General features: G+C 40.2%; 1 protein-coding gene across 1 annotated transcript; it reads left to right on the top strand.

Annotated features, from left to right (window-relative positions):
* The first annotated feature begins 11679 nt into the window (after positions 1–11679).
* LOC135461685 (uncharacterized) lies at positions 11680–15409 on the top strand. Its single transcript, XM_064738878.1, has 2 exons — positions 11680–11869; positions 14702–15409. Exon 2 carries the CDS (start codon positions 14731–14733, stop codon positions 15286–15288), a length of 558 nt encoding a protein of 185 aa, XP_064594948.1. The 5' UTR covers positions 11680–11869; positions 14702–14730; the 3' UTR covers positions 15289–15409.
* The last annotated feature ends 1479 nt before the right edge of the window (positions 15410–16888 follow it).

The raw sequence follows: 16888 nt of genomic DNA, 5'->3' as shown, positions 1-16888 counted from the left end.
AGCGGTCATCAGTTTTCAATGATACCGGGCATAATGAACCCGTTTTCAATGAACCCGAACGCGTAAATCAGATCTCAAACACGGTGGAAATAGAATGAAATATAACAGGGTAGAGTATATACCAAGCAAATTTTAAATCAGAATAAGTCGGACACTTTGCATATAGACATGTCTTTTGTCCAACTTTCCAGACACCTGAACTGTTCTCTTGTAATACAGGAGTACTATACGATGCCAGTTTGCCCACAAATCGGCATCGTATAAAGCAGGAAATGAACAGACAGACAGATATAAAATTGTTGGCGTTCTATTCAGTAGAATAATTCACGCGAAAACAAGACAACAACATGGGTGAGAACGCTAAAAAAACTGTTGATAGATATACAATCATGTATAACATTTAATTTAAAACCAGACCCAGGTTACAGGTCATACAGAGTAGCAAAACGTCAATAGGAAAAGGATTTCAAGCAAAAAACAAGTAACACATGAACGTGTAAGGGGTGGTTTAGGTCATACAAGGCAGCAAACCACCAAAGCAAAGCCTCATGCAAAAACATTCATTACTATGCAATGTGAAGGAGATTTTCCACGGCTCACATTTCTGAGGGAAACATATGTAGGCATCAAAGAATATAATCCCGGACAAGTTGTAACACTTTCTGCATATTTCTTTCCCTTTTCAGGACACCTTTTATATAAGGTCTGCATACACATGCACAACTATTATCATTAAAAATTTAGCTCTTTCAGGCTTGTACATAGCACATTTAAACAGAAGATGTTCAACAGTTTCTTCGACCAGACTTTCACAAAGATTTGAATCACGTATTTTGAACTGGTATAGATAAGGATTTAGTGGGATATGACCGGTCTGCAGTCTGTAATAGATGACTTACACTCTATGAGACGGCAATGTCAGTGCATGGGAGGAAATTCTATAGGTTGTACTGAAAGAAGAACCTTCCATTCTCAGACGTCTCTGAATGCCTCTGCCACAAACTGACAAAATGGGACTTCATGTTGCTAATAATATCTGATGGTGTGGAACTAATATTTACTGCTGAAATACTGCTAAGAGTCAGAACTTGTGTTGCTGCCGATTCATTTCCAACAATACCTACATGACCCATAATCCAACTAAAACTGATGTTTGCTCCGTTAAAGTGCTACATTGTATACATATGTAAAACCTTTAAAACTATAGCTGAAAGATATATTCCAGCTGAAGTTTCGTACGGCTTTGGAAAGCACTGAAAGAATCTGTAAAAATCCCTTTTCGGTTTAAAATCCAAAACAAAGCAGAAGGGTGTTAAAATAGCCATAAGTTCAAGAGTAAACATGGGCGGCAGAACCGCCCCGACCACCCCGACCACCCCGGGGCAATAATTTCCCCAAAAAAAAAATTGAAAAAGAAACAGAAGAGAACAAGAGTGAAGACAAATTATCCAGCACCTATAGATAAATAGACTATTCACTCAAAATGTGTATCAAGTCAATAACTTCTACCACGTATTTATGGCTATGAAGTTGTGGTAATCCTACTATATTTTGAAGTTTGGCGTGCAGACTACTACACATGAAACCAACTATATAATAGTAATGTAGTATATTGAAAAGACAGAACGAGTCAGAAAAACGGCTGGTATTCGCCCGTCAGAAACTGGCTCTTTTCTGACAAGGGTTTGCATTGACTGGACGCATGTGAGTCACACAATTAGTTGAAATAATTACGCTGGTATAATTGCTTGCCAATCGATTTAAGCTATCAATATTTTGCAAAGATTGATAGCCTATTAGTCTGAGAGTTCAACGAACTGATTGACTGTAGTTTTGATATCAACGTTGTCTGTATAATCCTTAAGGACATGTAAGGCCATGAGGTCATTTAACCTGGACTGTGTCATAGTAATCGCAGGTATGTTTTTAGCATACGGAGAGCAGAGAAAGCCTTTCAGACGGATCAGGCGGAGTACAATGCAAACCTCGGGAAAAAAACGTCCTCTCATGGTGTGACATATCAGAAAAAAGGGAAATCAGAGACTTCAAATCAACAGGCGAGTCTTCCCCAGCTGATCAAACCTGTCATGAATTGCATTAATGATACGATCAAGAACATCAAGGTACTGTTGCTTGTGGACCTCTCGCGGCGCCTGAGGGAAATGCCCTGCCCATTCGCCAACTTCGTATCGTGCTGGCGTCTTGCGTGTGCGCGGTAACACGGGATCTTCTACGTCAAGTGATTTTGCGTTTTGGAGAATCTTCTCGTAAAACAGATCAAAATCTCGGTTTTTGCCTTATTTTTTGAAGGATTTTAACAGTCAAAGAAGCAATTTCTTGACCTACTACGGCTGACAAATTTGGACTTTGTAATGTTTTACTAAGATTATCGGAGTGTTTAAGAATGAGGTATGAGAGTGATATTCCCAAGAAAAGATCAAATTTTCTCATTTGTGATTGCACACCAATAATCCTAGCCTTCACTTCAGTGTCTGTCGCACATTGTAGTGCCCCTTCCACAGACTCCAGGTGTATGGGGTTGAATATTTGTTTTCAGGTTATCAAACAATGCTTCACGCCTGGGTTAGTATTTGATAAATTTACAGATTTCGTGCGTAACTTCCAAAGCACCTTTAGTAGCTTTTACCCTTTTGATGACGTCGTTGCTCGCAAGATTTAGTGAGTGGCCATAACAGTGTGTGAACAACGCTTTCGGTTCCAACTCCTGTAACCTGACACCCAAGCCGGATTTTCTCCCACTTGTATTGCTCGCGCCATCATAACATTGCCCTCTGCCTTTTCCTATTGATACATTCATTCTACAAAGTCCAAAGCCTACGTCCAAAATTACTTTTACTAAAGTTTAAGCAGTGATGTCATCTACCTTGTAAACCCCAACGAAATCTTCGTGGACAATAAAATCCTCTCCTACCCACCTAAAAACTAGTACTGCCTGTTCAAAGTCAGCTAACTCATCTACTGTTATACAGTAAAACTTGGAGCGATGGATAGGCTTCAGAATTTCATTTATGACCTGTCTCGAAAGAACACGATTCATTTCATTCTGAATGTCATGCGATACATATTTTTTCGATTTCTTTTTTAACCGCTGTAAAAGAGACGGGTACGTCACTTCCACGCAAAATGAGAAGCTGAGTGAAGTTTCCATCGTCTTCATCTGCAGCAGCACTGCTTCCACGAAATGTAAACCTTGTCGACATAAGTGACGTACATTTTCAAATATTTTATATATAATCCTTCTATTTTCCGCCTTTTCTTCAGCATGCGCTTGACTGAGGGATTCGCCAATATCTCTAGTAGTTGCTGGTAAGGTAATGAGACGTTCAACAACTTCTTTATGAAACTTGCTAGCTTCGAGTTCCCTAAATACGCCCTGTGCTTCTTTCCAGTTGCTGAAACCTTTAGATATGTATGTGGGCTCAGCCTCACTGCAGAAGGGTAACCTTGACGAAAAATTTGCGTTTTGGCATACAAAACAGAAAGCTAAGTCGGTATTTTCTTGATAATGCAACCAGTTTAACGATAGTTTTTCCCCCAAACTCACGGAACGGAAAATCAAATGATCTGGGCTGATTGGGAGTAGATGACACACGTGTCGTGCGAGTACACAGTGGAGTTGTTTGGGACCCAGATGTCGAAGGTGCGTTGTCACCGCATTGAGGGTTTTCTTCGACAGCCTCTGCCGGAGGAGACGGATTTTGACGAATTTCTGAACGTGATTTTAGAGAGAAATAGTTTTGAATCGACATTTCGAATTTTTATCTGTGAAATAATTAAGTTTGAGTGAAACGAGCAGTGAATTAACCAAATTGTAGTCTGAGTACTTCTACAAGCAGGCCTACAGCTGTAATGGAATCAACCGATTACTGGACGGTATTTATACACTGTCACAGACTGTTATATCAAAACAGCGCCATCTGTGCTGTCACAAAACAGCGCCGCCTGTGCAGTATGCTGACGGCCCACACATTCAAATTCGTTAAAATGAGTAAATAATCTGCAAAAGTATATTCTTTGGGACTTTAAATACAGATGGCATCTATATCTATAGACGGCATCATTTTCCGATATGTATGATCGTTTTAGCCCCGAATTTCCCAAAATTTATTTGGCACTAGGTGAAAAAATATGGTAGGCCTACCCCTATAATGTAAATTGAAGAAAGATGTAATACTCGAGGTCCAATTTTCGCTACCTACTGAAAGTTTGACGCCCATATTTCACCCCAACAAGTGCATTTTTCTGCGCAACTGGGCACCGATAATAAGAATTCAGCACTTCATAAATCTTAATGTAGGTCTCTGCGGCCGTCTGGCGATCCCCAGCTTACCCTGGACCATCGCCTATTGGGCTGAGATAGGCCTAGTCGGGGCAATCTTAATTTGCTTCTTAATTTGCTTCCGCAGCCCGTGGTAAATACTGACGTAAGATCGGACAAACGCGAAGTTTTAACTACACCCACTGCCCCCTTTCTGACACTCTTTGAACATCCAGATGCATCAATGTAGACATTTAAACACTTTCTGAAATTATCGCTAATATAACTCAAAGCGTATCATTTCATGACGTTCACAGTATCAGACTTCTTAATAAGCCTACCACTGCGAAGATCCGTTGATATTTAATTTCCAACAGCCACTCATTACAGCTTATTTGTAAAACATTAACGGCAGTGGACTTAAGTGTTCCTGTACAAATGCTGAGAGCAGTACACTGCACATCATCCAATTTATATTTAAGAGAACAACAAGTTGAGTCAAAGGCTTCACAACTATAGTCTAACCAAGATCTAATTAATGCTCTGTACCGTAGTATAAGGGAAGGCTCATCCGGCCCCAGTATTTCCCATATGTAGCCCGCATAAGATTATGAGCTATTTGTATTTTGTAACAACCATTTCAATATGTTTTGTCCGTGTGAGCCTCTTTGGGCCAAAGGCAACCCCAAGATATGTGAATAATGTAGATACTTTGATCACACTATTTCCTATGAGTAATTGTACGGGTAAATCCACTTGTCTTCTGGTGAACAAAACTGCTTCGCATTGGGTTGAGGAGAAGTGGAATGCCCACAATTTACTCCATGTGTCAGTTTCGTTCAAAGCCTGTTGTACATACATCTCTGATATGTTAGCTCAGTTGGTTAGCGCGCTAGCGCAGCGTAATGACCCAGAAGCCTCTCACCAATATGGTCGATGTGAATGTCCAGCTCATGCTGGCTTCCTCTCCGGCCGTAAGTGAGAAGGTCTGTCAGCAACCTGCGGGTGGTCGTGCGTTTCCTCCGGGCTCTGCCCGGTTTCTTCCCACCTTAATTCTGGCCGCCGTTGTATAAGTGAAATATTCTTGAATGCGGCGTAACACACCAATCAAATAAATTGAATAAATCTGATATGTTAATATTCTTAGCACTGAACCCAATAGCTTTATTTTTATCATCAACGAAAAGGGAACAATTTATCCTTGGGTTGAGGACCGATGGCAGATCATTAACAGCTATATAAACAGTGTTGGGGATAACACACTCCCTTTTAGTTGGTCATTCTAGAGTGAAATCTGCATTGTACGCTCGGAAAGGAAATCCCTTACCCATTCGAGCATCCCATCCCCGAGACCCTTCATCTTAATTAACAGTGCACTATTCCACAACATACCATAGGCCTTTTCGATATCTGGAAATGCTACCAAGTTACATTCTTTATTTGCAAGGGATCTTTTTATGGATGTTTCAAGCCAAACCACATGATCCGTTGTGGTTCTACCTTTCCTAAACCTACTCTGGAATACAGAAGATTCTTATCTAGAAACCATTCAAGCCTCGGCTTTACCACTTTTTCCATGATCTTACAGAGTGTAGATGTTAGTGCAATGGGCCTACAATATGAGGTAAAAGATGGATCTTTGCTCGGCTTTGGTGCTGGAATGACAACTGCTTTTTTCCATGAAACAGGTAGTTCCATCTTTGACCAAATGGTGTTAAAAAACAAAAGCAATACATTTAAACTACTTTCTGGCAGGTGCTTAATCACAGAGTAGCTAACCCAAACTTCCCCAGGGGAGGAGTCCTTGTTGCCAATGAACGCCTGTTTAAGTTCCATTAGTGGAAAATCTTCATTAATGGACTTATCCTCAAACATGATGTTATTAAAACTGTGCATCTCTTCCATCTGTTTCTTGTGAGTAATAAACCCATCACTATAGTAACTGGAGCTAGAGACAGATGGAAAGCTGTCAGCTAACACGTTACAATTATCTGAACTGGTAATATGTAATGTACCGCCTACCACAATACTTTCCATGAAGATTTCTTCTTCCAGATTATGGCTTTTACTTGTTACAATATATTTTTGACAGGTGTGTTACGATTTATGCTAGAACCATCCTTCTGGGTTCTTTTTATTGTCCTCTGGACATGGGCTTTAGCCCTCTTGATTACAATTATATCATTATATAACCTTGTGCGAGGTGCTCTATTTTTAGCTTTTTTCCGTTCCTTGTGAACCTTCCTGTGACCACCATCGAACAGGTAGCTTTTCTGGAATATTACCATGAGTTTTTGGAATAGCCTCATTAGCTGTTTCAGTTAAAGCACTAATAGTGTTATTTGAAAACTTATTCACATCTGTGTCATAGAAGTCCTGAGAAAAGTGTCGTTCACAGGTTTTGCTGTACTTGTGCCAATCTGCTTTTTTCAACTTTCACCTGGGCAATGAATCAAGGTGATCAGAGTGTGTTTCGAATCCAGAAGATAATGAAACTGGGTAGTGGTCACTTCCACAAGGGGAGCGATGATCTACTGACCATGTGCACATTTAGCCTAAATTTTGGATGATAAGGTAAGATATATGGTGAAAAGTTTCCCTGAATGTTCGTCTAAACGAGTTCCAGATCCATCATTTAGTACCACTAGATCATTATCTTGGATAACCGCATACAAGGTTCTACCACTTGCGTCAGATCCCGTGCTACCCATAAAGGGTGGTGCGCATTTAAGTCACCACAAATAATTACAAGAGTCGAACAACACTGGCCCAGCAAGGCCTTAAAATCACTGTTGGCTACCTTCTTGCATGGTTTATATAAATTCACAACTATCATTGGCCTATTACCGTCCCTGGCTATCTGGAAACACTGACATTCAATAGATTTAAATGAGGCTAATTTTATTTCAGAGAACGAGAGGCCATGCCTGATAAGCATGGCAAGCCCACATCTACTTCCTCACAGCCTGTCTTCTCTAATGACGGATATCCAGGGAAACTAAAGTCACATTCTGGTTTTAAAAACGTTTCCTACAAGCTTACTGTGACTAGCTTTGGATCAAGATTAGAAAGGAAAAATGCCCATGGGCATACAGAGATTGGATGAATCTATCCCAAATAGATTCATCAAAATCAGGGTCTTATGAAACATTAATGGGTTCACATTCTTGGGTCTGACACTATTTAGTGCCTCTGCAAAGGACACTTTTTCAGTAATTGTAATAAACTGGGCTTTTGTTCGACTTTTTAAGTTTTGGACAGCCCCGATAGCTGTGGAGCCCCGACAGCTGTGGAGTTCTCCATAGTTTACATACTTAGACACATTTTTATTTGGGCAATTCTTATATACATGACTTCCACAGCACTGAGGGCACCTCAAACTATTGCGACATTCGGACGCCAAATGATTAAATCTTTGACATTGGAAGCATTGAATTACTGGGGGAATATATTGCATAACTAGCAAAACCTCAAAACACAAAGCCACCTCATATGGGATATTAACATCATCAAAATACAGTTACATGCACGATATAGGGATTTTCTCTCAGCATGGCGTCATGGGTTCAGCTTTAACACACTTAACGCTTTTCATCGCCCCAAGAACTTCACTCTCAGGTACCTCGTCCCCAATACGCGTCAGAATACCATATATCACATCCCTAGATAGGGCTTTTGTTTGAACCCTACTCACAGCATCTCGCCCCATTATAGAATCTAACTTCAATAATTTCTTAAGTTGGCTGTGGCTGTTGCATATGATGAACAAATTTCAAGAATGCCGCTTCTTAACAACTTTAACAACACGCACTGCCTGCTGCAGTGCAGTGCTAAACTTAAATGGGCTTCAGCTGGCTACAGGGGTGAAGGGGGGGGGGGGCTACCCCATAAGAGACTTTAGCAGAAAAAGAACACTAGACTATATATGTATATACATGTAATTTAAGCTGGAAAAGTTTCACAAGAGTCCCACAAGCAGTGGCAACGGGGAAATCCAAAAATCCATGCCCAGGGCCGGGTTTGAACCCACACCTTGTGCTTCCTGGTTTGTGCATTTTGTGCATTAAATGTTTTGGTTTTCTATCCCTTTCATGAAAGGAGAAGAAAACATGACACTACATGCTGAAAAGAGCACATGTTTTTCTATCTGGTGGTGCCTGCTGCATAATTTTGCGATTTTTCCTTGCCATACACATAAAGCCTGAAAACGGCAAAGCTGGCATAAATCGCTGAGTCCATGGCGTCCTCCATCTTTAACATCTTGTAATTTATGCTGGGGGTGTGTTGCCTCTCAGCCATTGAGAGCCTTTAAAACTGTTTCTTGTAAACTCGGAACCTACGTCCAACATTCCGGTTTACCGATCGTCAAGCAGAATACGAACTGAATTGTACGCTACCTTCTGGGAAGAAGAGTTCTACCGGAAATGTACGAACTGCACTTCGGCGGTTTCCGACGCCAATTCTCCTCCTAACACAGAAGACCTCAGGACTCGTTCTTAGGCAAAATGGAGTCGCACACAGCGGATTTTAGCGCTGACTTTATTTATAATTTATCAACTTGAGGTACATATTATAATTTTTTTATGGCATGCACCAGCGAAGAAATGCATACTCTTTTCAATGGTGTTTGATTTATATTTAAATTTTCTTCTGCTTTAATCTAAAAATTATGTGACATTTATACTACGATTTGATAAGGCGATATTGAAGGGCAATAATGCCTACCTGTAACCGACAGTATCCACATCGTGTACCTAAGCTGGAACGTATATATGATCTTAAATCGTAAATCGTGCTTAATAAAAGCATATTCTAAATGACTACACTGAATGGTGCTTTAAATTATTACATGTACGCAAATTTAAGCATAGTTAGCAATACATATACAAACACCCCGTGTATGGTTGACTGCATGTTGGCTGACTGATGGGTAATTCCCGCTATCTATGACTCTCGGTCTACGTATGGCATCAATGTGAAATAATGAAGAAAAGATCATTATAAATATTTGTCGAACAATTTATTGCAAGGTATAGGCTTGTATATAGTATATCTACCGAGTGGTGTATTATGTCGAATTAAATCACGAGTTTCACAAGTTTGATATAATTGGTCACTTGTTATATAACTGGTCACTTGTTATCCCATAATTTGTTTCTGGTGGCCTATTTGGTTAGAGCGTTCGCCTCGAAGTCGGGAGACATCGGGATCAAACCCGGGTCGGGTTATACCAAAGACTAAAAATGGTACTTGTTGTTGCCTGGCTTGGTGTTCAGCAGTGAGAGGTTAGACCAAGGAAGCATGACTGGTTGAACAGCTGTCAGTATAATGTGACTGGACGGGGTGTCATCTCAGGTGTTTCGTCATGACACGTCACTGGCGGCATGAACTCGTCATGCCACACTACACTATAAACTACTTAGGAGCAATGCTGAAACTATTATGGAGTACGGCTGTACTCAGAAACTGTTACGGAGTAATTCACCAAGCCCGATCTTTCTCATTCACTAATCGGTATACTGATGATTTACTATCTTTAAACAATCCTTGTATGACAAAGGTTGTTTTTTAAATATATACTCACCTTCGCAATAGATTTATGGGAAACAAGAGTCCCACCAGAGGGTACATCTTATCTGGACCTATATTTTACCTATATTACCTATAAATTTCCTTGAAGACTTTACGACAAGAAGGATGGTTTTAATTTTGACATTGTAAATTATCCTTGCTTGGATAGCAATATAGCGAAAGGTCCTTCATATACATATTTCGCCTTGTAGCATTTTGTTAGATCATGTCTGTTGTGCGACGATTTAAATCCCATTTACTTGCATCTTTGTGAAATTCGGCCATTCGCATCGGCTGTTGTATTATTATACATCTAGTCGTTGGATAATTTTGTAAGTTACTTCTGATTTCCATGTTAACGTATTGTTTCTTAGTTTTAAGCATTTTAGTTTCTTTGAACAACTTTTCTGCCATTTCATTGATGATTAACATAAAATTTTAATCATGATGATCATACACTGGTCTGTAAGACTTAGGCTTACCTATTTCAAGTCGATGAAAGCGGTGTAACGGAACTGTAAAAAGGATATGCATTTGAAGTTAAAATAAATACATATACACCTATTGATGTGAAGAAATGATTTTGACAGCTTACATTTTCCCACCCTGTATATTATTTAATAATTGCATACTGCAAAATATTGAGACGATCTTGGGTAGCCCTATGTATTCTTGTTAGCATTTTTGAAATCATTAACTTTTTAGTTGCGAGATATAGTTCTAAGTGTTGTGAGATAAACAGCAGAGAAAGGTAGGACGTTGATTGTTGACCTGAACTTCCAGTGATAAGAGTAATTAAATATTTCTGATGAAATCAGGGGTCTTGTCAGTTTTCATCAGCTGTTCATACAACTAAAAAGCAGCGACTTATCCATCCCCTATAACACTGGCTTAAGCAGAAATACTTAGAAAAAATGTTATTTGTTAGACGTCACTGGTCTAGAATCACAAATGTGTTGTTACATTTAACATCACATTTAACATATAGTGGCTTTAAAACAATGTAAAGAGACAAGACCTGCTCACCTATACAGCCGCAGAAAAAACCGGCATGATCGATACACACTGATTAACGACAACGCATCAGTAAATGATGGAACACATCATTAAGAATGCATCAGTAGAATACTTAACTTAATAATGCATATAAGCCACAATTACATTTATGTGCCCATACAGTATTCATTGGGTCTTTCCGGCATTACTGAAACTTCTCTCTTTTCACTTTTTATATACTGTAATAGTTCATTTGTCCTTTGTGTTGAACGTTGTTTTGGAAAATGGTCTTTCCACATCCAATATATTTGACTTCTGGCAAGACCGTCGGCTTCAGTATAAATTCATAGTGAAAGCATATGATACAACCTATACAACCTTGTATGGAGATACATTTCGTCTGATCAGCTGTGAAGGACAATAGAACGATGCATATGGGAGGTAGCACAACGTGTATCCCTCTCATATATAGTACTGCGGTCGTTTTAAATGAGTTCATATGAGTTGGTTAATGCTTTAATTGTGATGTGTACATGTATTGCAGGTATGTTCCTATGAGAAGTAATAAACGGGTTGTGACTGTTTTTTACATCCTGAATACATTAAATAGGTCTAGTTATTTGACACGTAGTTCAGGCAAAGAATGTCAGAATGAGAACGCTTCGTTGAACTTACATCTGTCTCCGACTATGTCTACAATAGCGCTGATATAGTACATTTTTGCATGTACGCGCGGGGGTCGGTTTGAATAATGTATGTTGTTAAATGTTAGCCTAACAAGAAATTGACTCGACTGGAATACTTTGATCGGGCATGGGTGGTCACGTGAGTTCCCCTGCCTGTCCCACCTCTACAAATGCGGATGTAGAATGGGCATAGCCCAGAGAAGAACCGCATCATTGTGAGGTTGAAGCTGAGCCGTTAACAACGCTGGGGTAACGCTCTGCTGGAGTGATATAACTACTGAGATATCAGTTCGTCCTTCGCCCTGAAAATTGCTCAGTAGTAAATCCAAGACTAACGGTAAGAGGAATTTCATTGTTGTCTTAATTGAAGGTTTCTCATTTTGCTATGTTTTATTTGGTAACAGGGATCGTCACAGGTAAATGTAGCTCCACTCTCTCTTCCTGGATTTGCGGAAACGCTGCGCCGATTCTCGACGAGTTTAAGCTTAGAACCACGCGGGGGTGAATACGCGGAAAGTGGTACAGCCCTTACTCTAACAAAGATAATGCGCTACTTATGCATCGATCCCTGCGTATGATACTTCACTCGCTATGCTAAACGCGGGCTACATGGCTCAGCCGCATTTTATTGGTCTAGTTAAGGCTCAGAAGAGACATTGTTAACCGTCGAACAACATTTTTGGCGCCTTTATATTTGTGAAGGTTTTATTTCCTCCTCAGTGTTTAATTCCTCGCAGATGAGTTGAGCAATTTGCCGCCTTCTGGTAGAGTTATAATAGACTGTGTATTTCGTCCACACATGAAGGGCTTCAGAGCGTCTGTACACGCAGTTAATGTTTGCTCTCCTGCTCGCAAAGTAACTTAACGAGCAGACGACTTAACAAAGGACTTCACACATTTTTCTGATAGACCCAGTTTCTCCCCCGCTCAGTGACTATATTGTTAAGAGGATTCGTTTCGGACGATGTGTTGTTGCCTTTATTGAGTAGATGAGTATTTGAAAACAGTTACCAGCGCCTAAATTAAACATTGTGATTGGCGAAATATATTGATAGCCATGCTGTATATGCACGCACAGCTTGGGTAACAACTGGATATAGTACATAAGGGGAACCTCGTGGTCCAGGTTAGCGTGCCTGCGCGGCACAGTGGCCCAGGAGATGTTCACCAATGCGGTAGTGAGTTCAAATCCAGCTATTGCTTGCTTCTTTTCCGGTCGTACGTGCTGGTGGGAAGGTCTGAGGAATCTGCAGATGGTCGTGGATTTCCACTGGGTTCTGCCCAGTTTCCTCCCACCATAATGCTGGCCCCCGTCGTGTAAGTGAAATATTCTTGAGTACTGCGTAAATTAGATAAATAAATAACAATATAAAATATATAAGACAACAGTATAGAGAGTACAACCAGACCAGTTACGGCAGTGTGTTGGTTGGCATAGGACCACATGTAACTGGCGAAACCGTCACTGCATGACGTTCAGGAGTTAACGTTCGAGGATATATTATATTAAATTAACTGATATGTTGGCAGGGGTGATTCCTGTCCCCGCGGTTACTGTTCCTTGTCTGACATACGTACCCACCCTACACCCTCGACAGTGTGGGTATTGCTGAGAATATGGCTATTCTAATAATAATTATTCCATCTTATGTGATGAAATAGCTTTGACATCCCACAGAAAGTTACATCGACCTGCACTCGGGCCCTCCATACGAAAAATAATTATTATTGAAAGACAGAATGCCAAAAATATCAACAGAACGACTAACGGACAAACAAACAAACAGACAGAGCTGCTTATGTAGAGCTACACGTGGCAGCTAAAAAAAGTGTGGTCCAAATAAGAATAGTTAATAAACATCTCAGACCACTTTTAGAGATTTTTCTCCGTAAATTAACAGCATGCCAGTATGTTACAGTGAGTCATCTGACATTGCAAAAAAGCGAACTGTTATATAAATATTGATACAAGGCTTAAGGCGTAGACTCTAGGAGTGTTGTTTTTATCGTCACTACCAGTTGAAATTAGTGTGATTTTGAGAATAAGAAAGATAGTTTTACCTGAAATCAAAATGATACATCTGTTATGATTTATTGACATTAAATATGGGAGTATCTTAGCGCAGGAGACATGTCGACATAACATATTTTTTTTATCAAGGGTGTAATTAGACTTAAGCCGTATACTTATTTACGATATATTCGATTATAAGTACGAAGTTCTTCCATTCACGTGCGATTTATTGTGTGCATGGTGCATAAAATGACACTATAGTCGTACGTGTGAGAATAAGAGAGTTTCGAGCTCTTTTATCGACAATGGAAGAAAAAACTCAACTGTATCATGTGAACTCTCAAAAATGTTAGGCAACTATTTTTTATTACATTTACTCTCCCTATTTCTCCCTATTCCCGTATGAGAAAATGCCCGTATGATCTAAACTTCACCTATAAATAATCTGCTCCACTTAAAGTTCCTAACCCAGAATTCGACTTTCAAACGTTTCTTGAATAGGTAGATACTCCATTTGACCTTAAAGTTCGAATTACAAAGTTTTTTATAAGCAAAATTAAGGTCACAAAATGTTTCCTTTTGTTATGAGATTTTCATGTTCCCAGTAAGATATACTCCTGCTTTCCAAGCAAACGTAAAAAGTCTAACATCAGTAGAACTTTCAGAATTCAGGAAAATATGTTACTTAATCATCATCGAAAATTTAGGTTACAGGCGGTAATTTGAACAATAACTCTTGACGCTAGAACATGACAAAATGTATTCACCCTCTTCATCTATATAAAGTTTATACGAATACCGTGCACTGGATTGTTATTTACTGATCATTATTTACCACGAGTAAACATATCTGGTGTGATACTGCTCATGCAATAGTATGAAATAAAGTGGAAAACCGAACATATGCCGTTGGTCCACTTCCTGCCATTTGCATAAGGCAAAACTGCCGTTCCACTTCCCGCCTTCTGCATAAGGTGATACAACCGATCCACTTCCCGCCTTTTGCACAAGGCAAAACCGCCGTTCCACTTCCCGCTTTTTGCACAAGGTAAAACTGCCATTTGACTTCCCGCTTTTTTGTAAAGAGAAAAAGTTGAATCAAGTACCTATGAAACAAAACAATCTGTTAAATATGTCTTGTGTTTGGTGCTTCAGGTAAAACGCAGCAGCAAGCCACTGCCAGGATGCCCAAGGCGGAGACTGACCAGGAACAGGTGGAGTCCACTACCGGGGCCGACTCACAAGAAGTCCCCAAACCCGACCCTACAAAAGTCGTGGACCTTACCACAGAGAAAGTTCCAGCCCCCACCGACGCCGCGGAAGCAGATCAAAGTTCCAACGGCATTTCGTCATCGTTAAAACGGAAATCAACGGGCGAGACGGAGTGTTCCGACACACGCGGCGAAAAAGCCCGAAGATTGAGTGTGGAAGAAGTGCCGGCAGAGGGAGCTGCCACTGAGAACGTATCGGATCCGGAGGCATCATCAGACGTGCCACAAGGGGAGGCCGGTGAGTTTGAGAAGGTACCTCCATGGGAGTACAGTGATGTCCACCCGAATGAGATCGGCTGGAGGATGGGGGAATTGGAACAATATAAATTTGATTTTTGGGACTGGTTCATGACGCTGTCTGATAGCGAACAGGAGAAGTTTAAAGAGACTTATCCGCCGCCAGAAGATTGGGCGGGATTTTACGACAACCAGGAGAATGATTCTGATGAAAATGAGGACGGTTCCCAATGACTTTAACTAGCCGGGCCTCTGTAGATACCCTCCGTGTGTTAGAAATAGCCCTGTAGTGCAAATGTAACAATACAGTGTAGTGTCAACAATAAGTTTAAATAAAAATTACATCTTATCTATATATCACATGTTTGTTCATGACAGTATACATATCCAACATGAAAGAAAACATTCAGCAGCATTGTTGTAATGACCATTGGGTCGCGACAAGAGAATAAAGAAAAATACCTTTATGGTTGGAAGGATGACGTGATTTGCTTTTTGGCAAGGAGTATTACTTGGTCTGCTTCTAGTTGACCTAATCCAACAATACTTTGTTGTCCTGTAAGTTTAACTTGCCGTTTTGACGTAATATACGTCTGGATCTGGATACCTCAAATTCTGACTGTAAATTCCGTGAACTTAAACGGCGTTTATGGTTACAAAGACCTCTAGATTTTGCAAGTTGTGAATGTTTGAATCAGGTTTGTCCAAATGTGAAGAGATTTGCACAGTACTTCGATAGTCGACATGACATATAACAGAGCTTTTAATATTAACGTGTAGTTCGTCCGTTGTAAAATTATTGAGGTTTTCTCTCACACGTAGGCTGCATACCTTAAATCTTGAGAGCGTTTAAAGTATGCGCTTTACCTACATTAAGTGGGCAGTGAGGCAAGACAGCGTTGGTAGGATTGCGCCTTGTAATCAGTGCAACTGTATATCAAATAGCGAGTTCATGGTCAGTTCGTGTTACAAGAGAACTATGTAACACGGAAACAGGGAATGAAACGAAAGGCCTGATTCGCACAACCGCCTGAAAATTTTCGTCAATTATATTTTTCTTGTCTATCATATTCACCTTATATTTACTACATGGCAAGCTCCTTAGGTTGTGTTGAAGTGTAAGGTAAAGTGTATGTTTATCTACAGCAGACATGTGCCTTATAACACAGATTTAGTCTTCAGTAGATTTGTGAGTAACCATTGAAATATTTGTTTAAACACAGAGATGGTGTAACCTGTTACGGGAAAGTTCAAAGTTGGCATGAACAAACGTAATATCACAAATAAGGACACATATTAGAGTAGACCTAAACACTGGGTATCCTCAGATTGATATAAATGTATATACAAATCCCTCTTTCGTTAAGTGAGTGAGTGAGTGCTTGAGGTTTAACGCCGTACTTAACAATTTTCCAGTTATATGACTACGAAGGAGTCCTTAGAGTGCATGTAATGTGCCTCCTTGTTGCAGGACGGATTTCCACCGCTCTTTTAAATAGTGCTGCTTCACTGAAACGCCTTACCCAAGGCAAGTAAGCCACCCCGCCAGAGCCATTATACTTATACAGTTGTACTATCCTATTCATGCTGAACGACAAGCGAGGAAATTACAACTTCCTCTTTTAAAGTCGTAGGTGTGACTCGAGCCAGGATTGACCCTTGATCTACCGCTCCCAAAGCGCACGCTCTACCAACTGTGCTATCGGGGGCCGGTCCCTCTTTCGTTGTAGCGACATGTTTATTCATGCAGGTCATCAATATAAAGGAGGGAACCCGATGAATCACAGATAAAGGCTTTCGCTGCAGCTGTCAGCACCAGACTATTAGGTTCTTG

The sequence above is a fragment of the Liolophura sinensis genome, chromosome 1 (genome assembly GCF_032854445.1).
Source record: "Liolophura sinensis isolate JHLJ2023 chromosome 1, CUHK_Ljap_v2, whole genome shotgun sequence".
Lineage (NCBI taxonomy): Eukaryota > Metazoa > Mollusca > Polyplacophora > Chitonida > Chitonidae > Liolophura > Liolophura sinensis.
Note: the sequence above shows the minus strand (reverse complement) of the source record. Positions and strands in the feature narration are given on the sequence as shown.